The sequence below is a fragment of the Phyllopteryx taeniolatus genome, chromosome 19, assembly GCF_024500385.1.
Source record: "Phyllopteryx taeniolatus isolate TA_2022b chromosome 19, UOR_Ptae_1.2, whole genome shotgun sequence".
NCBI classification, from domain to species: domain Eukaryota; kingdom Metazoa; phylum Chordata; class Actinopteri; order Syngnathiformes; family Syngnathidae; genus Phyllopteryx; species Phyllopteryx taeniolatus.
Genome location: NC_084520.1, coordinates 16,067,543 through 16,094,190, shown reverse-complemented (window position 1 = coordinate 16,094,190; position 26,648 = coordinate 16,067,543). Strand labels below are relative to the sequence as shown.

General features: G+C 38.4%; 1 protein-coding gene and 1 long non-coding RNA gene across 4 annotated transcripts; one reads left to right on the top strand and one right to left on the bottom strand.

The window, feature by feature from the left end:
• Window positions 1-9: 9 nt before the first annotated feature.
• Window positions 10-25,656, bottom strand: LOC133468891 (melanopsin-A-like). Of its 3 annotated transcripts, none has more exons than XM_061755148.1 (12): window positions 24,992-25,656; window positions 14,990-15,126; window positions 14,332-14,465; window positions 12,635-12,838; window positions 11,437-11,608; window positions 11,093-11,254; window positions 10,407-10,514; window positions 9,391-9,562; window positions 9,177-9,281; window positions 5,896-5,940; window positions 3,718-3,923; window positions 10-1,485 (listed from the first exon to the last, which is right to left on the bottom strand). In XM_061755148.1, exons 1-12 carry the CDS (start codon window positions 25,109-25,111, stop codon window positions 1,455-1,457), a joined length of 1,596 nt encoding a protein of 531 aa, XP_061611132.1. In that variant the 5' UTR covers window positions 25,112-25,656; the 3' UTR covers window positions 10-1,454. The 3 variants fall into 3 exon arrangements, with proteins under 3 accessions (XP_061611132.1, XP_061611134.1, XP_061611133.1); XM_061755150.1 differs by lacking the exon at window positions 24,992-25,656 and adding an exon at window positions 15,752-15,850; XM_061755149.1 differs by lacking the exon at window positions 10-1,485 and having other exon boundaries at window positions 2,006-3,923.
• LOC133468893 (uncharacterized) lies at window positions 20,138-26,261 on the top strand. Its single transcript, XR_009785581.1, has 3 exons — window positions 20,138-20,277; window positions 20,374-20,396; window positions 25,917-26,261. It is a non-coding gene; the product is annotated as an uncharacterized LOC133468893 (long non-coding RNA).
• Window positions 26,262-26,648: the final 387 nt, after the last annotated feature.

The following is a 26,648-nucleotide window of genomic DNA, read 5'->3' as shown; positions in this document are numbered from 1 at the left end:
TCAAGCGCCGTGGCGACACGCAAATACACAAAAAATACACACAGGAAGAACCAGGCGACGCCCCAAACTCGCCTGCGAACTCCACTTTCAAAATCCAAAACAACAAAATGTGACTTTTCGGGGCGTAATTATGATAGTAAGATCAATATCAACATTGTGGATTCATTTCTGGCCTACTAGGCTGGCTGTAGCCTAAGAATAGCAACGGGGGCACGAGGGGGGTCGGGGGTGGGGGGGGCTGTGGCCCCTTGTAAGGCTTGTAACCAGAAGCCCCAGAATGCTTCAGTGCCCGAGCACATGCAGCCAATATAGACCCGTCTTACTGCAACACATTCTCTCGCGGCCTTACGCTCACGCAAGCGTGCCGAGTTTGTTTTTTCTCAACGGCCAAACTGAAGTTGTGGTTGACTTGGAAAAAAAAAAACATTCAAAATCCAAAAAGAAAAAAAAAAAAATATTCTACTTTTTCCTCATGAATTTATGAACTTTTCTTGCCATTTTTATATTTAAAAAAAAAAATCTAGAAAAAAACTTTGTCTCATTAGATTATGACTTTTTTTATTGGAAAAAAAACTAGTTTTTCTAAAAAAATAATAATTATAACTGTCATTTAAAGAATGAAAAATGCATATCAAAAAGATCTGTCAAATGTCACAAGAGTGCAACTTTTTTTTAACAAATAGCAATTTTTCCCTCATAAGTTTATGACCTCTCCCCTGCCTGCCCCCAAAAAACATTTTCCTCTAAAAAAAATACTTTTTTTTCTTGTAAAAAGACCACTTTTGTGGCATGAGATATGACTTTTTAAATTGGAAAAATCCACATTTTTCTAGACTTTTTCATTTTTCCTCTTAAGTTTTTCTAAAAAAAAACCCCAATGTTTTTTTTTAAAGCTTATTTTCACACAAGCTCACCACTCTGCCATTGTTTAATAAAACTCATAGTTAGGAAATAGAAAACTCACTGTTAAATCTCCCAAGGTTTGAGTTCATTTCCCACTTTGTGTGTGTGAAACATAAGCATGACCTCAGCGGGCACGTGTGTGTGCATGTATGTGTGTGTGTGTGTGTGTGTGTTTTTGAGGCCTCAGTTGTTAAATGAGAACAGGCAGCTAAAACACACACAGAGGGGTAGAAAATTCATTTATAAAAATGAAACAAAAAAAATGAACGTGAAAAGTAAGAAAAAATATTAGCTGTATCACGATGATATAATAAAAACAACAAGATACTCACTAAACTAAACCCATTATCTTTAAAAGCAGTCATAGTTATCATTGTTATGCAATTACGACAGTAGTTCATGATGCACATGTCGTATCGTCTTTCACCTGTAGAGGGCGCCACAGGTGCACAGGCAGGCTGTAGAAAGTCAAAGGTCAAGGTGGTCAGCTTCACTCGCACATGTTTCTGCAGCATCCTCTCCAGCACAGGAAGTCAACGCCATTGTCATCTTCATTTGTTTCCATGGCTGTCACGTGATCGTCTTGCACACACACACACACACACACACACACACGCACACACTCAACACAGCCATCGGTTGGAAGACGTTTGCCTCACCGCCCTCGACCCCACCACGTCTTTTTACACAAGGTAGCAACAATTTTATTTAGAAAAATAAATAAAAACAACCATTGGAGACATTTTTGTACAAAGAATAAGCAAAACGGGATTTTGTGGGAGCACAATATACACTTCGGTGACCCTATACATCATATTTACATCTTTTGCCAAACGATTCTGTACATTCGATGCGCCATGGTAAACGACGTGCACAGCGTGCATTGTAGAGCAACAATAACCACCGCGTCCCAATACATTTGTCCACCAAGTGTGCAATGTGTCCCAATACTTTTGTCCACATTGTGCAGAGGTGGGCAAAGTTTTAATCGAGCAACCATCAACGATCAACAATCTTGTTATATTTGAGCCAAATTAATTGAGCCCTTTCTTCCTAAAATTGGTTCATTAAAATGTATTGAGTCAATTTCTTTTTTAAAAAAAAATTCATTTATCTCAGTAAATAACTGGTAGATTGATAGATTTGTAAAATCAAAGAAAAATGTTTTTTTTTAAATGTAATAATTGGATAATTATAATTGAAATTATTATAAATAATACAAAAATGAGCATGAACTAGTATTTCATTGGGACAATAAATTATTGTATTTGTTGCATTAATTTATGTGTTATATTTTCATTCATTAAATAATTGGTTAATTAATATGTTTTTATTCAAATAAAGCATGAATTAAATAAACAAATTTACATATACTGCACATATATATTTTTAACAAAATAATTGGGTCGAACATAAATACATATACAAGTAATATAAAAAATGTTATGGTTTCTTATTTTATTATTAAAATAAACTTTTTATTTGCTACATTACTTTAGTTATTTTTGGGTCTTTAGTCACCTTTTTTCATGTATACGTCTAAAAATAATTTGCTGATACATTGTAAGGAACAAAAATTTTTTTAAATAAATTTACACAATTTATTTAATTTAATTTAAACTGTGTATATTTGATGATTTATTTTTCAATTATATAATTTGAAAAAACAACAACATTTGCACTGTACACTGCAATGACAGTAGACTAATCCTGAATAATTGGTTAATTCATCATAATTAACTTAATTCTAAGTCATAACATAAAAAATAAATTTAAACTTAATTTAATCATTTTATTATGGAATTAAACTATATCACATTATTTACTTTTACTTTTTTACTTTCTTCAAATTTTGCCCTTGAGCCCAAAAGTTTGCCCTCCCCTAATAGACCACCAGGTGTCCCAAAACCTTAGTCCACAGTGTAACAACAACAACGACAACAACATTGTTGTAGCTGCTGCTACAATACACTTGGAACAAAAACATTTAAAAACAAATAAAAATTCTGTATGAAATAAAGCCAATAAAAGTAAGTAAGTAAAAATCCACAGTGTTACTTTAAGATACGATACATCTTGATGGACCGGCATATAAACAAATAAAAACAAATGATTAAATATACAACTAGGGATGTTAGACATCACTTTTTTCAGACCAGTACACCAGTTCACTCTTAAGTACTCAGCTGATACCGAGTACCGACAGCAGTAGTTCTTTTGATACATTTGATACAATGTCAATGAACATACTGAAAGATAATTGTGAACAGAGACATTTCTTTCCTTCTAACACACACAATGATTCGCTAATGTGTCAACCCGCCGCAGTGTAGCGCCAACTACTGGTGAGGAGGATTTATTCCATGTCAATTTTTTTTTTAGCCTTCGTGAGTATCTGATACCTTGAAATAAGGTGAACAATGTACGATGAATGCATTTGTTATAATAGTATGTTTTTCAAAAAATTCCTGGCAAGAATGTGCCAAAATGACAGACTTAAGAAGAATCCACGCAGCCAGAAAAGCGCGTAGCGAGTTGTTCTCTTTATTTCTATTGTGGAAAAAAAACCTTCTTGTGTCTGCAGTGTGTGTCCACAACATTAAAACTGCCGTCCGTCTACGCATTTCGCGATGTGCTGGATGACGCCCGGGAAGAACAAACGAAAGTTGGGGCCTAGTTTTTAGCCCACCACTGCGTGGTAGGGCTTTAAATTAGCATTGTTAGCAGATAGCGTGCTGCTATTTAAAAAAAAAATTTGCCTCCGAAGAAGACATCCACATTTACACACGTGTCTGTCGGTGTGACGGCGCTCACGGCGTGGGCGTGGCCACGGGCGTGTCCAGTCGGGCGATGTCGAGCGACGCCTTGGCGACGGGGCTGAAGCTTTTGCTGTGGTTGCCGTGGAAACCAGGGGGGCTGTGCAGTACGGACGGGCTGGATATGGACGTGACGATGATGGCGGGCGTCGGCGGCGTCCTGCTCGCGATGCGCGGGACAAACTCGGGCGCTGCCCGAAAGAGCTGTGCAACACAATTTCAATGAAAAATAAAATAACAAAATTAATATACAATGGTACCTTGAGTTACGACTTTCATTTGTTGCAATTACAACGATTTTGAAAATACTACAAATGTTTTTTTAGTATCACTTTAACAGTTATTTGTATGTTGTTCAGATTAATAAAACACTCATAAAATGATATTGGTATTGATTTGTGCTTGGTGGATATCACGACACAAAAGCAAGCTGGAAAAAAAATACTTAAATTCAAAATTCAACCAGACGTCGCAATTACAATTTGTTTCTATTATTTTGAAAATGCGAAAAATGCTTTTTAGTATTCCTGTAAATGTACAATTATTTTTATGTTCCGCAGATTACCAAAACGCTAAAAAATGACATTGTTAGCATCGTTTTGTGCTTGGGGGACATAACAAAAAAAGCAAGCATTCAAAATATATTTTTTTCTATTATTTAAAAATGGAAGAAATTCTTTTTAGCATTTAAAAAATTATCTTTGTGTTCCCTGGACTAATAGAATTCTCAAAAACGATAATCACATCAAATATCATCATATCAAAAACATTTTTTTTCTGTAGGTTTTAACTCCTCCCTGCTAGTTTTCGCGCATGCTAATTCTTCGCTTACTGATTTTTTAATGTTTTTTTTTTTCTTCCCCTTAAATGATTTATTTCTGAGACACCATCTGCTGGATCCTGTGCTTCGTCACCCACTGGGCCCCGATGCAAGCGGACTGTCACGGCAAAACGTGCAAATACATTTTTTATATAGTTTTTTTAGAAATGCGAAAAATATGTTTTCATATGCTTTCAACTGTTTTTAATGTAGTTTGGTTAATCTGCACATCCAACCTTACTTTTGTTTTTGTTTTACCCATATAAACCCCAAAATATTAATACAATAATGAAAACTGAAAATGGTATTTTATTGTATCATATTGACTTGGAAATAAATCATTTTAAACTGACTTTTTGAAGGTTTTTACAGTAAACCAACAGGGACCGAGCCTTGCCACAAGATGGCGGAAAAGCACAACGTTTTTCTGAGTGAACCTACTCGACTAACTTCAACATAGTTCCTTGGCACTAAGATGCAATAAAGCGATACTTTTATTGCTTTCTTCTGAACAACAACAAAAAAAACAGCATCGGTGAGAGAATAGGTTTAAAAAATATATAAATAATAAAACGTCAAATAAGTGAATTTGAATGGTGAATATGCACGGTCCACTGTACTTTCTTTCTTCTTTTTATAGATAGATGTTTGTTTTAAATCAGTGTAAATGTACGACACGCTCAAAGTTTATCGTAGGATTTTTATTTGTTGTTAACAAGTTTGTTTGCCGGCTTGGTAAAAGGTGAAAGTGGCAAATGAAGTTTTCACGGGCGCGCGGGTCGATAATAATTCACCACAGATGATTGCCGCATCGATTGGGCAGACTGATGAACACAGCCCCTTCCTGCCTTTCCCATGCAGCCCAACCAGAAGCCCCCTTTTTTTTCCCGTCGATCAAAGTGGCTCCTTTCTATTTGAGGAATGAGTGTGCTTGTGATTGGACTAGTTGGACAAAAGCTTGTGATTTCATTCTTTGGAAAGGTCAAAGAAAGAAAAACAGCGGACTATTGCAGGGAGTCCCAAGTTGCTTCCCTTGGAGTGTTTCAAAAAAATAATAAAAAAATAAATATCTATATATACAGTATATATATATATTGGCCAGACACATACTGTTATGGAAATTGGTGTACGTGCACTTTTGGGGGGGAAAATCCCTTGAAAAGGTCCAAAAGAAACAACTCCCGTGATTGTCAGCAGAGCACAAAAAGGTCATTGCAACGGGCTGCGTACACTTCATTGTGGAATGAGGTGAGACGGTTTTCATCAACAACACATTCTAAGTAAACACATAAGTGCTCATAGCAGTGTTTTTCTGCTGCCAAACAGTGGAAGAAAAAAAGTGCAAAGGAAGCTTACACTGGCAGGGAGGTGACCGAGGTCCGACATGGAGATGTCCTCGGCCTACAAACACAAACACATAACACGGTAAGTGTGCAATGTTAACGTTCCGCAACAACAACACTTCTGAAGAAATTGTAGGATGGATGACGGCCAAAACGAGGCCTTTTCCGTTTTGTCTTAAAAAAACAAACAAACAAACAAAAAAAAACTCTTTTGCTTAAAATAGAGGAAACTTAAGTTACATTTTGCATAATATCACACTATTTTTTTAATTGAAAAAAATATTTCAAAAGAAAAGGTGAATGTTACAAGAGTTACACAATTTTTGGATTTGAACAAAAAAAATTGAAAACCACATTTTAAAGAATGGAATCCTTCACGACAAAAAAAAACATTCTATGGCATTTTTTCTTTATTCAAACAATTTAAAAATGTACAAAAAGTTGAATATTACAAAATATGACACTTCTTTAAATTTAAATTAAAAAGAATAAAAGAATTAAAAAAAAATGAAATGCAACAAGAATCAAAATTTTTAATAAAATTAAAAACAAATAATAAAATAGGTTGAATACTAGAATACATTTTGTCTGTAAGAGATGTTTAAAAAAATAAAAAACATATTACATGATATCCCACTATTTTTATTTAAATGTTTATAAAAATGTCAAAAGAAAATTGACAGGAAACCCCCACATTACAAGTTATTACACATTTTAAAAAAAATGAAAATAAAAAGAATGTTTGTTATAAGATATTGCACTGTTTTATTTTTTTTTTTACTTTTTAAGATCTTTAAAAAAATATTTTACAAGATATCCCACTATTTCTTTAAAAAAATGAAAAATAATGTACAAAATAAACTTTGAATTTTTTTTTTAAAGTTGAATGACATAAGGGATAACTAGTTTATTTAAAAACAGTAAAAAAAAGTTAAAAGTTATGACATTTTATAAAATAAAATGTAAAACAGTTGAATGTTACATGACACCACATTTTGTTTTTATTTTAGAACAAATTTTACATTTTATTTTACAAAATATCTATCATTTCTTTAATGCAAAAATGTGACATGATTAACATGCACACAAACATATTCATTTAAACAATACATTAAAAAAAACATCAAAATTGTATTTGAATTACAAAATAAAAAGTACATTCAAACAAATAAAATAAAAGATTTGGCTCCCTGTAAATGACCGTAGCCCAGTTGAGAGGCGAGATTATCGTTTAAAAGTGAAAGCACCGAAAACAGAGATTACGGTACGTTCTGGAATATTCCAGATGGTATTACACGAGATTTAAAAAAAAAAAAAAAAAGTGAGAGGTCAGACAGAAAACATAGTCAAACGTCGCCGTCGTCTTCTTGGTCCAATAAGTGAGTTGGTGCAAAGGCGTCATGCGATCTGTGGATTAAGTCTGAAACTCCCAGATTACTGGATTAGTCTTTGGACCCGGTGTCGGAGGCCTCAGGGAACCTGGCCTCTGTGCGTGGGTGGGTGTTTTCGGTGAACTAAGATTACACAAAGAGACGGACGGAAATGCTCCATATAGCGGCTGTCCCACATCGAAAGAAGCATGTGACGGCCCCCACAGATCGCCCGTTACAAACCGAACAACCTCGGAAATAACCCAGTCGACCTCCTCCGAGAGACGGACACCCAAAATATTGCAATACAAAATATTGGATGTTAATCTTTTTTTTTTTGGTTCCTTTTTTAGAAAAGGTATAGGCCCCAATAGATTTTTTTTTAATCTTAAAATGATTTATAAATAATAATAGGTAAAAAGATGTCTTCAATTTTATTGCGATTTTACACATAATTGTACTAGAGGATGATTGTTTTGTACGCCAGATAAAAAAAGTAACAATAATGAAAATTTGGAAGTGAAAAAATGCTATGATACAAAAATATTTTTTTTTATTAAAAAAACTGAATACAATTCAATTAAATGCCATTGAATCCAATACAGTAAAAGAAATATATTAGATTTACATTCAACTGAAAAAATAAAAATGATGTAATATAAAAAAAATAAATATATATTAAATACAATAAAAGTGAGGATAAGTGGTATGAAAAATGGATGGATGGATGACAATCCATTACAATTAAAATAGAATAAAACAAATAGGATTACATTAAATATAATCCAATACAATAAAAAATTTAACAGCTATTAAATAAAATAAAATGTAATGAAATAAAGCACAAGTAAATTCAATGAAATAAAACTTAAATGAACAACTGTTAAATGGATGATAAGGATGTAATGAAATGAAAAACTCCAATCCATGTAAAGACTAAATACATTTCAATTCAATAAAACATAAAATAAAAAACAATAAGAAACACAACAAAATTAATGAAAAATAAGTACAAAAGAATAAAGAATAAATACATTTCACATATAATAAAAAAATAAGAAACAACACAATTCATTAAAAATAAGTAAAATAACATAAAGAATAAAAACAATAAAATTCATTCAAGCCAAATAGAGAACAATACAAATGAAATAAGAAACAACTATTTCCAAAAAATAAGCGTGATCAAAATAACCCAAAAATACTTTGAAATAATGCAATGATGTTAAGCAACAAGTATAGCAATACAATGACATCAAATAGAAACTTTGAAACTCAATGAATGAATAAATTGTTGTACGTTGCAGATATACGGCATAATAACAACATCGACAGCGCAGCAAAACTCGAGGCAACCTTGCGTGTAAAAGTTGAAGCTCACATTCAAGCGTGTGATAGAGACCCAAGGCAACGTGTCACCGGGTCTTTTGTATTTTTGGAACGGCCAACCAATGTGACTCCATTTCATTGGTTCAGCGACACCCAACGCCCGATCACGGTTTCCCCATGAACGAAATCGATGTTAAGGCTTTTGAAGTGGGGCCTGGAGCAGCAGCAGCACTGTGTCTGCTGCTTTTCGCAAATTATCGACGCCTTCCCCACAAATGTTTTCGATTGCTAACAGTTTGAACCCGAAACACAACCCCAAACTCTGATCCCAAAACACTTGAACTCCTTCACTACTGTCAACATTTGTATTCATCGAGGCGGCGTTACATCACTTTGGATTTGTAATCAGCACAACTTTTGGGTAGAAGAGAAAGATGAGGGCGGCAAATGTCAGCTTGTCACGTTGATTATGAGGTGGTACTTGGTGTAAAACGTTCAAGAGCCACTCGCTGCCATGCACAACCTGGAATATCCTTATCAGGGGTCTTTGGAGTGCACCTTTTTTTAACCTCAGTATTGTTTTGAAGCCCCTTACCTTTAACCTCTGGCTGGAACGACGCGCATGTTTGACATCGCAGGGCAACTGTTGGTTGACGGGCGCTCGGAAGGAGCTGTCGTCGTCCATGTCGGAGAAGCGGGCCTGAAGGGGAAACGCCATGGCCAATGAGACGCCGACTAACCCGGGACGGGGTCCGGGGAGGGAGGCGGGGGCGGGGCTACGACCATAAGGAGACACGAGCGACACTCACCGAGTCGCTGTCCGACTGCGAGGAGCGGGGGCGCTTGCAGTGGCGGTGGCTCTCCGATTGGCTGGTGAGGGTCGAGCGGCGGGTGGACTGGAAGCTGCTGCTGCTCAAGCGCTTGCGCACCCGCACGCACAGCAGCGCCCCCAGGTAGGGCACGTAGCGGCTGATGGCGGACCTGCCGGATACAGACGGACGCCGTCAAGCCCCGGTGGCAAATGTTAAAAATACAATTTGGAGGTGAAAGTTACATATACCGACTGCATTATTTTCAGTACAACTCAATTCAGGACAATTACAATAGAATCCTAAAAAAATAAAGCACTAAATACGATTGACTAAGCATATGTAAATCTAATGAATAAATTATAGTTGATTATAATAAATAAAATAGATACTGTATTGATATAATTATACGGAATCAAATGTCAACCAATTCCAGTAAAAAAATTAAAAAAATAAATAAATAAAGCTTGAAGTTTTGAGGAAATATGTATAATTAGATGAGGAGGAAAAAAATACCATTTAAGCTGTGGACACATATTGCTAATATAACTGCTCGAAATAATAATCAACAGACAAAATAAGAAGTTTAATGTTGGATTTGATTAATTCATTCTGTATGGTGCAGACCCAAAAGCCATAAAGTCACATGCAAATTCATCTTTAAAAATAATAATAATTATTATAATTATTAGTTGGATGACATTACAATATTTTTGTTATTTTGCGCCTTCTCTAAAATAATAAATGTCTGGGCGTATTCTTGAAAATATCAAATCATTTTAATTATAGTTGTATACTACTCGAATGACATTTGATTGCATGTACAATGATTATTTATTCAACCTCACAGTGAAGATTGCACGGTTCATTTAAACTGCACAGACAGACAACACAGAGACCAATTCATTAGGTACCCCCGCTAATGACACTGCCTTTCAGCTACAACGTTATATTATCATTTTTACAATTAGTTATTTATATGATATGATCTGATGATGCCCTGGCATGTGTCCTACCTGTACTTGGGATGCGTGATTGCGTAGATGATGGGATTGTGGATGGCTGACGCTTTGGCGATCACTGCCGGGACAGAGTTCATGTAGGGGGTCAGCAGGTGTGCATACCTGCAAAAAAAAAAACCAAAATTATAATTTCAGATGTTACCAGGAGGAAGATGAAGCAGAGCAGGAAGTAACGCATGGTCATGTGACACGAGCGTCTGGGTGTTTAGCATTTGAGGTGGTTTATTAATCTGCAACGAATACGCGCGTGCTGACACAGACGGGAAGCTGGATACAGATGTTCCATGTCGGGGGTGTGCAAACTTTTGTGCTCGGGGGCCACATTTGAGTTGGAAAATGGACGGATGGCCCAAGCAAGAAAACGGCCTGACTAACCAATTTAAGGAACAAATGGCCAAACGAATTCATGAGTGACATCGTATTTTTTCGCCCTGAATGATGGACAGCCCTGAATTCTGCCTAGCAACAGGTGACTGAGAAGGACATCAGTTGTAAACATGTATGGAAAGTAAAACAAAAAAAAAAAATAATTACATTTAGAGAAAGTCAGGAAATATTTCTGTGCAATTTCTAACATTGCTGTTTGAAAACAAAATGGTACGATGGTATGGTATGAAAATATTCAAAAGAAGAATCCGAAGACGGAGATGCGCTGTGTTGTGCGTGACACTCCCACCTACCCGGCGAAGGCGGTGAGCGCGGCGCAGGAGTAGGGCGCCCAGGAGATGATGAAGAGCAGGATGACAATGAGCGCGATCTTGGCCATCTTCCACTCGCTCTTCATCTTGTGGAACCTCTTGGCCGACTCCCTGGTGCCCGCGCAGTTGATCTTCTCAAAGGCCCTGTCCGGCGTCAGCAGCGTTTAGCATTTTAGCTTTAGCCGCAGACTTGCCAAAAGTCTTGCCACAAGTTGTACTTAAGTAAATAGTGTAGTCAAGTAAAGATACCTGAATAATCTACTTAACTAAAGTAAAGTATTCCTACTTCATGACTTGCCGCCACTGTTTATCGGAGTTTTACTGACTGGGTGGTGTGTCGGATGGCTCTGAAGATGCAGCAGTAGCAGAAGATGATGACGAAGAGCGGGATGAAGAAGACGAAGGTGAAGAGGAGCATGGTGTAGGAGCGCACGGTGGGCGTGAACGTCATGTAGTCCCACGAGCAGGACGTCATGAGACCTTCCGGGACGTAAGCGCCTGGAACGCACGTACAACAACAATGTGGGTGTGTGCCAACTCTGTCCGGATGTGTTTGAATTAATGATATCAATTATATTAACTATATTGAAAAAAAAAATCTAAATATCACAACAGTATTCATAAACCATATTTAAAAACAATTGTCATAATCATATTAACTGACTAATTGTATGACTCTGTGGTAAAATATTTATTGATGTAATAATCAAAATTCAAAAATACTTTCCTAAACCATGTCATCGCTCAAATATATGCATTCGCAAGATGTCTAAAAAATATATATAAACATTTAATTGCAAATGTTTGGTGATCCCCAAGGCTCTGTCCTAGGTCCTCATATTTTCTGTCTGGATACTATTGCTTTATCGCATCACACACAGGAAATTACTATGTTCAGATTGTCCTTTTCAGACATGTTTTTTTATTCTTCATATTAATTTCATTACAGTCCTGTGAGTAATAAATGTCTGGTATTCCCCAAATTCCTGTCCTTTGTCCCCTTATTTTCTGTCTGTATAGGGCTACTACTGCTTTATCACATAATACACAAGGACTGTTCTTTCAGATTGTCCTTTTTTAACAATTTTTTTTATTCGTTCTATTCTTTTCTATACATTTTTGGGGGACATGATGGCTATCTTTACATTTTTGCCCTCCGTCTCCAATAACACAGCCAACTGCATGATTGCCTGGCTTACCAGCAATTATGGGAATTGTTCAGCGCGTACCCAAGCATTTATAAATATCAGTTTTATTATGCTTGCATTTAAGTGCCATCTGCAGAGCCAATGGTGGGGAAAAAAAGGCACAAAAAAAGAGCAATTTTCACCAACCCGGTGTGTGTGTTTGACAGCCTGTCGTGTTAAGTGACCACGGGGAAAAAAGAGCGGCGGTGTGAAGTCAGGTAAACCCTTCTGAGCGTGATATCATCTAATTGCTTTTGCACTTGAGTGACGCGTTGACGCTCAGGTGAAGCCGGCGGCACATTTGATACAACGACACGCAAGCGACGTTTGCGCTCACTCCAGCCGAAGAAAGGCGGCAAGCTCCAGCCCGCGGAGTACAGCCAGGCCACCGCCACGATGCTCAGCGCTTTCCTGCGAGACATGGCCCCCAGCGAGGCCAGCGGCCGCGTGATCACCACGTAGCGGTCCACCGCGATCACCATCAGCGTCATCATGCTGCAGATGCCGAAGAGGGCGCCGCAGAAGGCGTACAACTCGCAGCCTGTGCCCAGCAAAAAAGTGAAAAACATGACTTTTCCCACAGCTTCTGAAAGACTGCAGGCAATGCAACACAGATGTGAAGCAGTCCTCTGAAACAAAAGATTAGATCAGCGATCATCAGAGATCCTGTGAATTTCCACGGATGGGTTCTTGGGACTTTTTCTTGGGTTTACTCATGATAGACCTTTCTACCAAATGTCATGTTGCTGAGCAAAACTGGATTAGAGGGCTGAATTTAAATTTAAATAAAATATTTAAAAAAAAACAAAAAAAAACACCAGAGGCAAAAATGTTGAGTTGGCAGATAGTTGTGACGGAGCTTGACATGAGGTCCAGATAAATGGTCCTCACAGTCGGGCGAATACAACGGAGATTGGGCCACACTTTGATTGCTCGCGGAGGTCGCAAAAACAAATATTACTTGTATGATCAATTATCAGTCATAAAATAACATAATAAAGTAGAATGAGGCATTATGAGAGCCACCAGCAGCGGCAAAGTGGACGACAGCGGCACACAAAAACGATATTAGAATAATCCCACACAAAACAAAATGGCTAACAGAACGAATGCATTTGAATCAACAGAACGACTCAATAAATAAACAGTGCTGCTTTGAGATACAAGTGACTCGGGTAACGGATCAGCTGAATGCTGACAAAAAAAAAAAAAGCTAAACACCATAGACGGGCTAACGAAGAGCATCTGTGCCGCAGTGTTATAACCCTTTAAGCAACAGTCTTTGAACACAAACGGTGGAACAACACTTGTAGACAGATTATATAGTGTAACAATACCCACAGGCATATATTCTTTATCCTCTGTGAAGAACGACTAATATTTCTGCAGCTTGCTGATTCACCTAGCTGTGAAATTCGTCTTTGCTAGTGTGTGTATGACTGCATTATACTGCCCCACGGGGGCCATGGCGCACACACCAGAAAGCAGCACAGCGTGCATTGCATGCGACCCCCCCCCCCCCCCCCAAAAAAAAGAATCATTATGGGAAAATTCTTCATTGCATAATAAATGGGACAAAAAGAAAACGAGGAAGGAAAAAAAATAGAAGTTAAAAATACGGTATTCTCTGCCATGTTCCGTGGCGTTTTTGGGATGTCTTTTATTGTGTGCGGCAAAACATGGGCAAGGGAACGCATCTACTTTAATTCAAGCCTTTTCTTTTCATGACTGAATGAAATAGGGTTAGGGTTAGGGGTTAACCCCTAAACCTAATAGAAGGAGAGACACACACAGACACACACACGACAAAGACAAAAACACACAAACACAGGATAGACAAAAACACACACACGAGCCACGCACACATTGAAGAGACACACATGCATGTATGTAAGTGCACACACACACAAACACACACGACTAACAGACAAACAAGAGGCATGAAACACAGAAACGCATATAATAGACACACAATTCCTGAACACACACACATTGAAACACAATTCCCGAACACACACACACACACACACACACCTCTCTTGCCGAAGATCCACCGCTTGTGCATGCTGGTGATGAAGAAGACGGGCGCTTGCGTCGCACACATGAAGAAATCAGTGACGGCCAAGTTGATGATGAAGATGTTGGACGGCGTCCGCAGACTGCGGCTTCTGTCGACACACACGACACTCACTCAGTCATTTACCAGCTTCGGCACCTACTGTACGTACGGTATGGAAAAGAGGGCTAAACATACATAAATAATATGTAATAAAATAGAATAAATGAAAACAAGCACATATACAAAAAAATACAATACACACTATAAAAATAATCAAAATAAACAAAATAAAATAAAAATACAAACAAAAGTATATCTGAATACAATAACCACAACAATATATAAAAATAACAATAAAAAAAGTCAAATTTAATTCAAACAAATAAAAAATCAAAACATACATACAGAACAAACCCCACCCACCCCCCCAAAAAAACTGACAAATTGATAAAACATAAAAAAATGAATAAATAAATAAAGAAATATGATAAATAAAAACAAAAACAACAAAAAACCCAAATAACCCCCCCGCCCCCCTTCCCAAAAGGGTTATGCCTTAATTATTTTTTTTATTGCAGAGGCCACTGTAACAGCTTTTTCAAACTCTTAGTGTAAAAAAAATAAAGTTTCTACCTGCAGAAAGCATATATGACCAGAAAGTTTCCCAGAATGCCCGTGATGCCCACGGCGAGGATGACCACCCCGATGGTGTAGTGGGCATGATCCGGGACGTCCACCGTTGGAAAGGGGTGGCTCGGTGCCACGGCACCCTGCCAACAAAAAACATAAAAAAGTGTCATCACGATGACATATATCCCAAATACAGTAAAATGCTGCTCACATGGGAGCTGAGCAAAACTACCTCAATCGTTTTAATCATTACATAAACATGATTGCACGGTCACAAAGGCGGAGATGTCGTGGTCACTGATGCCCATTAAACCACATGTGGCTGCGGTTTACATGGCTTCCTATTAAACAGCACAAACACGCTTCCAAGGTTAATGCAGCCCTGTGGGGGGGGGGGGGGGGGGGGGGGGGGGGGGGGCACAAGCCAGTGCAAAGAGTATCGGATCGAGTCATGAGGCTGCAACTTGAAATTGAGGGTGTTATGTATAATGTGATTGGTGGCTATGCCCCACAGGTAGGATGTGACCTAGAGGTGAAAGAGAAATTCTGGAAGTAGTTCTGAGCATCCCAGACAGAGACAGAGTCATGATTGGTGCAGATTGTAATGGACATGTTGGTGAAGGAAATAGGGGGTGATGAAGAAGTGATGGGTAAGTACGGCATCCAGGAAAGGAACTTGGAGGGACAGATGGTGGTAGACTTTACAAAAAGGTGCAAATAGTGAACACTTTTTTCCAGATGAGGCAGGAACATAAGGTGACCTACAAGAGTGGAGGTAGAAGCACGCAGGTGGATTACATCTTGTGCAGACGATGTCATCTGAAGGAGGTTACCGACTGTAAGGTAGTGGTAGGGGAGAGTGTGGTATCTTCTGGCAGGAAAGGAGAGAAGGAGACTTGGTGGTGGAACCACAGCTTAAACGTAGTTATGTTCAGGCCTAAGAAAGACGCTAGATGAAGTAGCATCCATTTTTGCAGGTCATAGTCGAGGTCTTTGATTGACAGTTGAGCGGGGTGTAGTTTCAACGCATTCAGGGGACATGTTCACAATGTATGAGAGTGCCGATGGATTTTTTTCATGACTTTGAAGCCTAATTTTGTATACTTGCCATTTTTTTAAGCAATCAAATTTGGCAGGTTTGTTAACAACACTCTTTTCAGTGGTATGTCAAATTAAAAAGACATTTATTTTTACTTTACAGGGACTTTTAATGAAAAACTTAAAATAAAATACATAAAATAAGAGAAGCAAAATTGGGGGGAAAAAATGCAACTGATATAAAACAAACTTGGAAATAAATAATATAAAATAATAAATAATAAATAAAAAATAATAAAAAAAATACAAACATGAATAAAAACAAAAATACATGTACACACAAGCAAGGAATTAATGCAGAGGAAATCCACTTTTCTCTGACATTCTCCCTTATAAAATCTGAACACTGACTGGCCCAAGGTCATTAGCGGCAATAATGCAATATGGAGTGTAACGATGACAAAAAGGAAGTTACAATGACATCGCGGGCCTCGTCTGACTTGACTGTTGCCATGGAGAAGACTTTATCCGAGTCAGCCAATCCTGACGACGCTTAAACAAACAGACGTATACCACCCGCTCACACGTTGACATTGAAATGCGCACGTCTCAAAAGATTCATTGGAAATGATTAACAATAAAACATCTTAAATATGTGGACATGGCGTAGCGGGACACGCATTCGTATGTGAGATATGCTGCGCGGCATTGATTGGATACCGTGGAAATTCTGGTTCCAATGCCATGTATTTCTGCCTTCACCAAACACAGAATTTCTTGTTGAATAATCATACAATTCTTACTCCAGTGAGTTAAAAATGTACCTATATGAATAAAGGAAAATGTATGTTGCTGTAATGAGATTTGAAAATGCTAAAAACAAAACAAAAAAAAACAAAACAAAGCACAACTGAATGTTATCTGAAATCGTATTTATTTTGTTTAACAGTGCCTCAAGTACATTTCAGAAAGTCATGGGTAACCGGGGCAATTTCTGTAAAACAAATATTGACGGTTTCTTTTTCTTTTGGGTGCTTTGAGCGCCACAGCACAGATGTTAACATTGAACATTGAACTTGACCTTCAAGTTCCTGGGAATTACAGTCTCTCTGGACCTGAAGTGGGCGACCAACATCAACTCCGTCCTCAAAACAGCCCAGCAGAGGATGTACTTCCTGCGGCTTCTGAGGGAGCACGGCCTGCCACGGGAGCTGCTGAGGCAGTTCTACACAGCGGTCATCGAATCAGTCCTGTGTTCTTCCGTCACAGTCTGGTTTGGTGCTGCTACAAAAAAGGACAAACTCCGACTGCATCGCACGATCAAAACTGCTGAAAGGATTGTCGGTACCCCCCCTACCCACCCTCGAGGACTTGTACGCTGCCAGCACTAAGACAACAGCGTGCAAATTCCTCTCGGACCCTCCGCATCCCGGTTGCGGCTCTTCCGGCTCCTTCCCTCAGGTAGGCGCTACCGATCAATGCAAACTAGAACTAGCAGACATTCCAACAACTTCTTAAACAGCTAACTTACAATTCCATTGCAACATGCTGCCAATTTCTTTTGTCGGAGTTTGTTGTCACATTTCTGTGGGGCCAATTATACATTACTCGTGCACTCGCTGTAGTAGTCTCGCCACGCTGCACTATTTGCATATCTGTTGTTGACCAATACTGGCCACTCATGCCAGAGTAGCATCTGCCCCATTTGCACACTGACTGAGGAGTATCTGCAACATTTGCACAATCGACATTGTCCCAGATTATCGCGCTACTCGTCACTTTAAACTGCATGACTGCAAACTTTTAAAATACTGCATGACAGAATCTCACCATATATTGTCAACGACATAGATTCCTCTGACTAAAATTGACAATTCTAATAATGATTTATCCACTTAACCTTCAAAATGACCTATTCTGTTTTGACTGATCCCTCCCCCCTTCTTTCTTTCCTGCCTTCATTGTTCTGCTCTCTCCATCCCTTTTCCCCCTTCCCTCTTTTTTCTTCCTCTCCTTCCATCTTTCCTCCACTGCTTTCCTCTTCCCTTCCTCCCTCCCTCCTTTCCTTCCTTTATCCTCCCTGTACTTCCTTCTTCGTTCCTGAACCGAAGGACGACAGGAGGGGAACATTTCATCTAATAAAAATAAAATTTTCAATCACCTACTCATCCCTATGCCAGTTGAAACAGGTGACATTTATTATTATTATTTTTTGCATACATACATTAGTTTTTCATGAACAATAATGAATTTTAACAGTTCAAACACTAAATATGCAACTCTGGGACACTGGCAAATGATTATATCAGAAGCAAAGGGGTTTTAACCACAGTTTTTTTTTTTTTTTTTTTTTTTACTACGATGCACTTGAACAAGCTAAAGAACAAGTTAAAGTCATGTCTGACTGGTCTCGCACAGATGTACCGGCATGGTCATCCTGTCGGATGGTGAAGATGGCAACAGATGCACCGTTCAGCACCGGTTCCAAAATATCAGTGTCCTGAAGAGGAGTAACAGATGCATTATTGAGAGCTAAGAAAAACGAAAAAGACGAAATACATTTCTACTGATTTGCACTTAAACTTCCGTACAACGCTGGCCGTTTGACTCATGGAGGTTTTAAAAAGAAAACGTATCTTTTTCTTTTATTAATGACGCAGTAGAGTTCACCCACCAACCTTGTGATGAGTTTTGTACAAAAGTATTTTCTCCTATTGAACACCCACCAACAATGCCCAGCTGGTTCTCAGCAGAAAAAAGGAAGGGAGAGTTATAGAGAACTGCAATCCTCACCATAAAATGACTCTATGTGGACAGCACTGAGGAGGTGTATATTTCCATTTTGGATGAACTCATCCTTTAAAACACCTCACGGGAATTTGTTTTACTTGCATGACTTTTTCTGTACTTACCAAGCACTTCAGGAAAACCTTTGTTGCATCTTCTCGGAGGAAAATGGGCAGGCCTCTCAGTGCTGCTGTCTTTCGGTGGGACACGATGTCGGATGTCTAAAGAGTGTTCAGTGGAAAACAAGCATTTCAATTAGTATGGTAACGTAATGTACTTTATACATAATGTCAAATCAGAACTCTTTTACATTAATGAAGATAAATCACAGGTCAGACCCGGCAACATATAAAACTTAATTAAAAAAAATTAAAAAAAACACTGCAACCTTGCTTACAATTTTACTTTGCTTTTACAAATTAAAATTCTATTAAATAAAATACCGCCCAAAAAAAAACATCAAGCAATGACTGCTGACATTCATTTTTACTGACATATGTCCTTTCATTATTAGTGTTATTGCTGGAGCCAACATCTTTTTCTGTTTCTCTTATGAGAAAAGTACATTCATACTCCTCTAAAAATGTCAGGCAAAAAAAGCACTTTACTCACCTGTTCATCAAGTTTATCCAGATGGTCGTAAAATGGTTTTCCGTTCCCGCTTCTGTCCAGAAAATGTTCAAACGCTGGAATCAAACTGCAGACGGGACAAAAATCCGTAATGGTAGAAACAATTCAGTTCACATCCAACTGTCCACGTTTGGTCTAGTTTTCTTCAGTTAAGAACTTGTCGACGGACTATCATCACACGACTCAGGTTCAGTCGGAGGTGAGTTCAAACTGGTTCAGACCGTGTGCGCATGCGCACTTCAGTAATGATGTAGAGTTTCTCACAGGTTCCTGATTTAACTAAAACAAAAATCTACTCAAAAGTCAGCCATCTTTGTTGTGCTATTTAGAAAGTATTAGTTAGGACAACAATGAGAGCAATTTGTTGGGCAGACAAGTTTGTTGTAGGTTGTAAATATAAACCTTGATTTCTGAGTCAGTTTAGTTTGAAAACTTTAATGAGATCAACAAGTGCTAGTTATCGTTTTTACAGTGTACAGTAGAAAATCTCAGTTGTGCTGAGCGCTGATATTTCCAAATGTCTCTGAACGCGTCGTTTCTCAGTACCTGTGGGCAAGCCGAGAGAGAGTTTATGGTTGTCTTTGTACGTCTCACAGTAACCGTCTTTCGTTACGTTATTAATGAATGTGAGATAAATATGGGGAATAAATAGACTGACGCCTCGCTGTGTATCATTGGGAGACGTTACAATACTTTTAAGTCAAGTCCTACGATGCCGCCCAAACAAGTTAACGTGCTGGGAGTTAGCGGCGGAGGAAGATGCTAGCAAGTAGCAGCTAGCTCGCAGTAAAGATGGAACTTCTCGACCACTTGAAGGAAAGCCACAAAGGCACAAGGTACTGTATATGGACATAAATTCATAATAATAATAGTAATAATAGTAGTAATATAATATTAGGGTGACAACTAGAATGTTCTTGCTTGCTTTGCAGTACAACTGGCATCAACTTTAATGGTGAGTACCTTCATTTTTTTTGTTATTAATATTATGGATGTTTTAGAGTATAAAAAGTGTTTAAGCGTATAGGAAATGTTCATGAGTATGAGTTTGAGTATAGTATAGATTCATATCAGTCCGGGACAGATGAAGTGTGGGACTGGGGAGAAAAAAATTGTTAAAGAAAAAAAAACAGATTGCGGAATTCACCTGTTGCGGGGCGGGCTGGGTACTAAACCCTGCGATAAACGAGGGATAAAAAGATGGTTCTGATTGTATACACGCTTCATATTTGGTAGCAATCAACAACAAAAAAATGTCTAGGTGTAGTTGCTTTTTGAAAGACGCCTGAAAATGGCTCAAATGACTGTAAAATGGCTGATTTAAAGCAAAATGGAAGACTTCACGTGTTTTTTCAAGCATGGCTTTTTGAGCCTTTTTTGTGGCGTGATAGACATGCCGACCGAATTTCATGCTGCTTAAGCCAACAGGGTTTGGAGGCAGACATGTTTTTTAAAAATTATTATTATTATTTTTTACTGCTTTCATACTTTTCCACTAAGATGAAAGAACACGCCTGCAAAGTTGCTGCGTTCAGAAGTAGGGCAAAGCCATCAAATTGCCCATTTTGTTTTGCCCATTTATTTATTTTTATTTTTTGCAAAGCTGTCAATAGATGGGCACTTTCAAATATAACGGCAGCTTGCCTTCTTTGTTTTGAGCTGGTGAGATTGGTTTTTGTTTTGTTGGCTTATTGCAAATCTACGGAGCCCCCCTGGTGCCAAGGTATGAGAAAAATAAAATTCATTGATAATCTGTACCCTCAATTTAGTAATCCGGTCCCTCAATTTAGTAAACTGTACCCTCAGTTTAGTAAATTGTACCCTCAGTTTAGTAATCCGTACCCTCAGTTTAGCAAATGTCTGGGGCGCCGTATACCTACGTATATCTGTCAAGTGAAGTAAATTCTATTTGTATGTTATATTCTTACTCGTGTGAATTCTGTGTATAAATTGTCATGTCGTGATATATCCTACATCCCATTTTTTCAACTGAAAGGCAATATTGCTGTACTTCGAGGGGGTTGATCATTATATAGCAGTACTAGCAGGACTGGCTACAATTAGCCTGCGTGTTTCCTAAACACAGTACTAAATGGAGGGTACGGATTACTAAATGGAGGGTACGGATTACTAAACTGAGGGTACAGATTACTAAATTGAGGGTACAGATTACTAAATTGAGGGTACAGTTTACTAAATTGAGGGTACAGTTTACTAAATTGAGGGTACAAGTTTACTAAATTGAGGGTACAGTTTAATAAATTGAGGGTACAGTTTACTAAACTGAGGGTACAGATTACTAAACTGAGGGTACAGTTTACTAAACTGAGGGAACGGATTACTAAATTGAGGGAACAGATTATCAATGAATTTTATTTTTCTCATACCTTGGCACCAGGGGGGCTCCGTACAAATCATTTGCAGTGGGGGCTAGTAAATTTTTTTTTGACTGTATATTGTTTTTACAGGTAGCATGAATACTGGCAAATAATATGAAACAAGAACAAAGAAAGTGGATATTACAGCAGTAGTCACAGGTACCGAAGGAAGGAAAGCAGAAAAGTTAGTCTAAGCAAAGGCAGGATGCAAAATAACAAGTTGGTCCTATGGAAGTAAGGAATACGTGAGGGAAGGAAGCAAGGAAGGATGTCAGGAGGGATGGAAGAAAAGAAGGTGCAAAAGCAGGTTTAAGTGAAGGAAGGAAGTGAATAAAAAGTGTGTGAGTGAAGGAAGCAATGAGAGATCAGAGAAAGAAGGCTGTAGGGATTCATGAATAAAAAGTGCATTTGAGGAAAGGAAGGAAGGAAGAAGAGTAGGTTTAAGTAAAAGAAAGGACAGATGTAAAGACACATTACTGTAAAAGTAGGGAAGGTAGGAACAAAGCAAGGATGGCAGGAAAGTAGGTTTCAGGAAAAGGACGATGGAAGTATAAATAAGCAAAGAATAAAAAACAATGCTAAGGGGAGGAAGGCGTTCAAGAAGGAAAGGTTTCCAGGCGAAAAACCTCTAAATGTAACGCGTGCGTTCTTACTTTGGTGCCATTGTGTATAATGAGATATTGATTGCGGCCGGCGGCACGGTGGCCGACTGGTTAGAGGGTCTGCCTCACGGTTCTGAGGAGTGGGGTTCAATCCAGCGGCTGTGGCAAAGCTAACAAGTAGCTTGTTAGCTTTGCTTCAGCAATCAATCAACAACGAGGAATCTAGCGGATGAACATGTATTTCAAACAAATGCTTGATTAACCTTTATCTCTGTCCCACTGTATGTTAAAGAAGTAAAAAACAAACAAAACAAAACCAAAAAATCAAAAGCTACGCTTTTAAAAGTGCTAGTCGCCACACAAGATTGATTGCGTGTCATTAATCAAGCCGCTTGTTACGGCCGTCAAATTGATGCTTTCCGGGCAGCTATTGAGACTTTGTTTGTTTGCTGGCTAACGCGCTCGCACAATGCTAATCATCCAGCGGCATCATCACCATCCACACACACGCACACACAGACACACATTCCATCACTCACTCTCTCTCTCTCTCTCTCTCTCTCTCTCTCACACACACACACAAACACACATCTACGCATGTTTTTAATCTGCAGGTGAACAGAAAACAAGCAAAAGGGAGCTCACACCGCTCAACAACAAAACCTGTTGAATCCTTGCTTCGCTTGACCAAAAATATCATCAACCAAAACAAAAGCTGCTGAAATCCAAACTTCTTCAAAACAAATGATACCATTTTTAGCTCAAGTTGGGATCGCAAGTGCACTGAAGGATGCTAAACCAAGAATTGAAACGGATTGCTAGTGAATCCATACAACAAAAAGGGCCATTAAATCCTTGGCTCGTGTGTAAAAAAATTAAATAATCAATCAAAACAAAACAAGATAACATATTCAGCTCAAGGTAAGATCTCAAATGCTCTTAAAAAACCAAAAATGCAGCAGTTTTACATGACAATATTATATCCCAATAGACTTATGTTCCGTCAAAATTTTTATTAATAATTCAAAAGCTGTTTTTATCTGATTCGTGGCATTATTGAAAGCACCCAACCAAAACTTTCACTGCATTGATCTTATCTTGTTAATGCATATGACAATGAAGCGCTCCAGCAAAATGATCATAAATCAAAACAAAAGATACCACTTTGAGGTCAAGTTAAGATCTCGGGTGCACTGGCAGCATAAATAAACAAATCTAGTACTGCCGATAATATATCCCAACAAACTTGAGTTTCATTAAAAAATAAGTCATAAATCCTTCAAAAGCTGTTTTATCTCGCTTGGGTCATTATTAAATGCGCTAAACTAAGAATCGCATCGCATTGATATCTAGTTAATACATATGACAATAAGAGCAAAACTGTCATAAAGCAAACAAACAAAAGAAGATATTTTAAGTCCAATCCGCGATGTCAAATGTAATTAACAATGCACATAACACTATCTTGTTATGTTATGTTTATGTTATAACTTATTCAAAGTTGTTTTAGTGTCATTAAAGTGTGTCTTAATACACACAAGGAAAAGGTATGGTGGCCATAAAGTGTAACCCAGTTTTATATTTGTTATAAAAAACAAACTCCCCCCCCCAAAACAAAAATAAAATAAAAAAACACACAAATAAGCAGGAAATCGGGACAAAAGAACACGAATAAGCGGGGCATTGGGAAGAAAATACAGTGAATAAGAAGGGGTTAGATCCCCTCCAAAAATCCACAAATACCGCAAATGCCAGACCGCCCGCCAATATGTAGGGGTCCGCTGTAATTATAAACATGACATATAAAACAGCATATTACAGTAAAGCCACTGAATTCAATCCCTGAATTGTTTCATTTTTAAAAAATTATAATGTTTTGGTAGCCATTAAATTGTACAGGTGTGCCTCATGTTCTCTTGAAATGAAAACAGACACTCAGAGGACCTCGTGTTTTGTGCGCCCCCCTTGGGGGGAACCATTTTTGGACCCCAACTTCCCACCATGACAGCACTCACTTAGTGAGTCTATTATGTGGAGCGAAGTACAAGCAGCCTGCTTCCTGACAAAAAGAAAAAAAGAGGACTTTCCTCCAAGGTGGGGAGGAGGAGGAGATGGGAGGGGGCTGAGTGAGGGGCAATGGGGGTCCGATTCTTTTTGGAGTCACAAAGCAAAACATTGGGCGTGCTGCTTAAATGCACTTTCCAGGAGGCTTCAGTGCAGCTTTTCTGTGACACAGCAACCCGTAAATAAAAGGAGTTGAGGCGAGGGGTAGCCCTGGGGCTGGTAAAACAACAACACACACATCGTTGAAGATTGAAATCCTATTTTTATTTTTTTATTTTATTTTTTTTTGCCACTTGCCAACACCCACCGCAGCTGCTTTGCTTGAGCTTGAAGACTACCTCGCACACAGAAGAAGTCACTGCATCCATTCAGTCTGCTTGTGAATGACGGTGGAGGAGAATGGTTGGATGGAGGAATTAATTAATTCATTCATTCATTAAATTCATTCATTCATTCACGTGTGAATTTATGACTGAAAAAACACATTTGGGGATTGTTCTACTCACAGCTGTGGCGACCGGGAGCAGCTCCATAAGCCGGTGCGGCGGACTGATGGAGCTCATGTTCCACGGAGTTGCCCGGTCCGGCGTGGGCAAGCCGGGTCCGATCAGCAGCCTGGAGTCCATTCCTCCGCTCTGCTCCGTTCACATATACACACACACGCACACACACTCGGATGCACACACATACACGCGCACTCACACGCACACAGTGCTGCGTGTGCGTAAAGGAGAACGGCGACGCAAGCGCTACGCGTTCATAGTGAGCGTGTGGGAGTGGAGTCCAAGTGTGACTGCATGGGCTGATGTTGGAGGGAGGATGAGAGGGAGGGAGTGATGGAGGGCTGAGGGAGGGTGGGAGTTGTGCGTCTTCTCTCCCTTGCTCTCACTCTCTCTTTTTTTTCTCTCTGTGCAGCATCCAATCCCACATTCACAGATTCAGTGTGTGTATCAGTAGGTCTGCTATAGTTGTTTGTTTTTCCCCCACTCACTGTCTAGTTTTTATCTTTATTTGGGATCTCCTGCTACACTCTCCCCACACAGACTACACACGCACACACACAAAACCATACACACACCCACTTGCAAACCACTAAATCCACACACATTCCTACGACTGTGTTGAAGCTAAAGGGGAAATTAATCAATTAAGCCATTAATCACTAAAAATAAATACAGTACTAAAAATATAAAAATGAGAAAGAAATGAAAATATGAAAAAAGAAAATGAATAAGGTGCCAAAATCAAACTGAGAGCCGTGTTCTCCACATTATAAATCAATATACGCTAAATTACAACATATTCCAACGCGTGAGCGCTAATATCAATATTTGTCGAGTTCTTGTGAGCCGGCGCAGGTGTCCCTAATGAAGTTTCTTTCCCATAATGTAGTGCCACCCTCTGTCTTCACATCTCGGTGGTTTGTTCCAGGAACGCGTCGACTCTCGGCAGATCGGAGATGACATTTAAGCTGCCGGCGCCGGGAAGATAAATTGGGAAAAATGGCCCCGTGATGAGAACAAGGGAGGGATGTTGAGGAATTTGATCAGCGGACCGTCTTCCAGCTGTGGCGGATCGCCGGCCGTCCTTTTATCCCTTCTGACCGCTGCCATCAATCAGGAAGGACTCGCATCCACAAAAGGCCAACTTAGCCCCTCGACCCCAAAATCCACTTTGCTGCATATGTAACACCGGGTTTGCCGAGTCGTCCATTTGCAGAATTGGTAGTGGTTCTACATTTTAAAATCAATCATTTAAAAAACTTTTTTTTTTTTTTTTAAATATTTGTACTAGGAATATATAAAATACAAAAACAATGTTAAATACTTGTATAGAATGTGAAATAAAACAAATTGAAAAATTAAGAGTACATTTTTAAGTAAATCAGTGTTAACTAGATAAAAATAAAATTAAAAAGGTTAAAAAAAAAATATATATATATATATATATATAATTACATAAAAGTACAAAAATCAAATGAAAAATACAAAGATAAAAAAAGTAATTAATTGTAAAAACATGGTAAATATGCATTGACAAATAAAAGCGACGAGTAAAATGTTAATTATAAAAAGATGGAAAAGAATTTCAAACAATTTTAAAGATAAATCCCCAAAATAAAAAATGGCAAAAACTAAAAAGTAATGATCAAAGAAAGAAAGT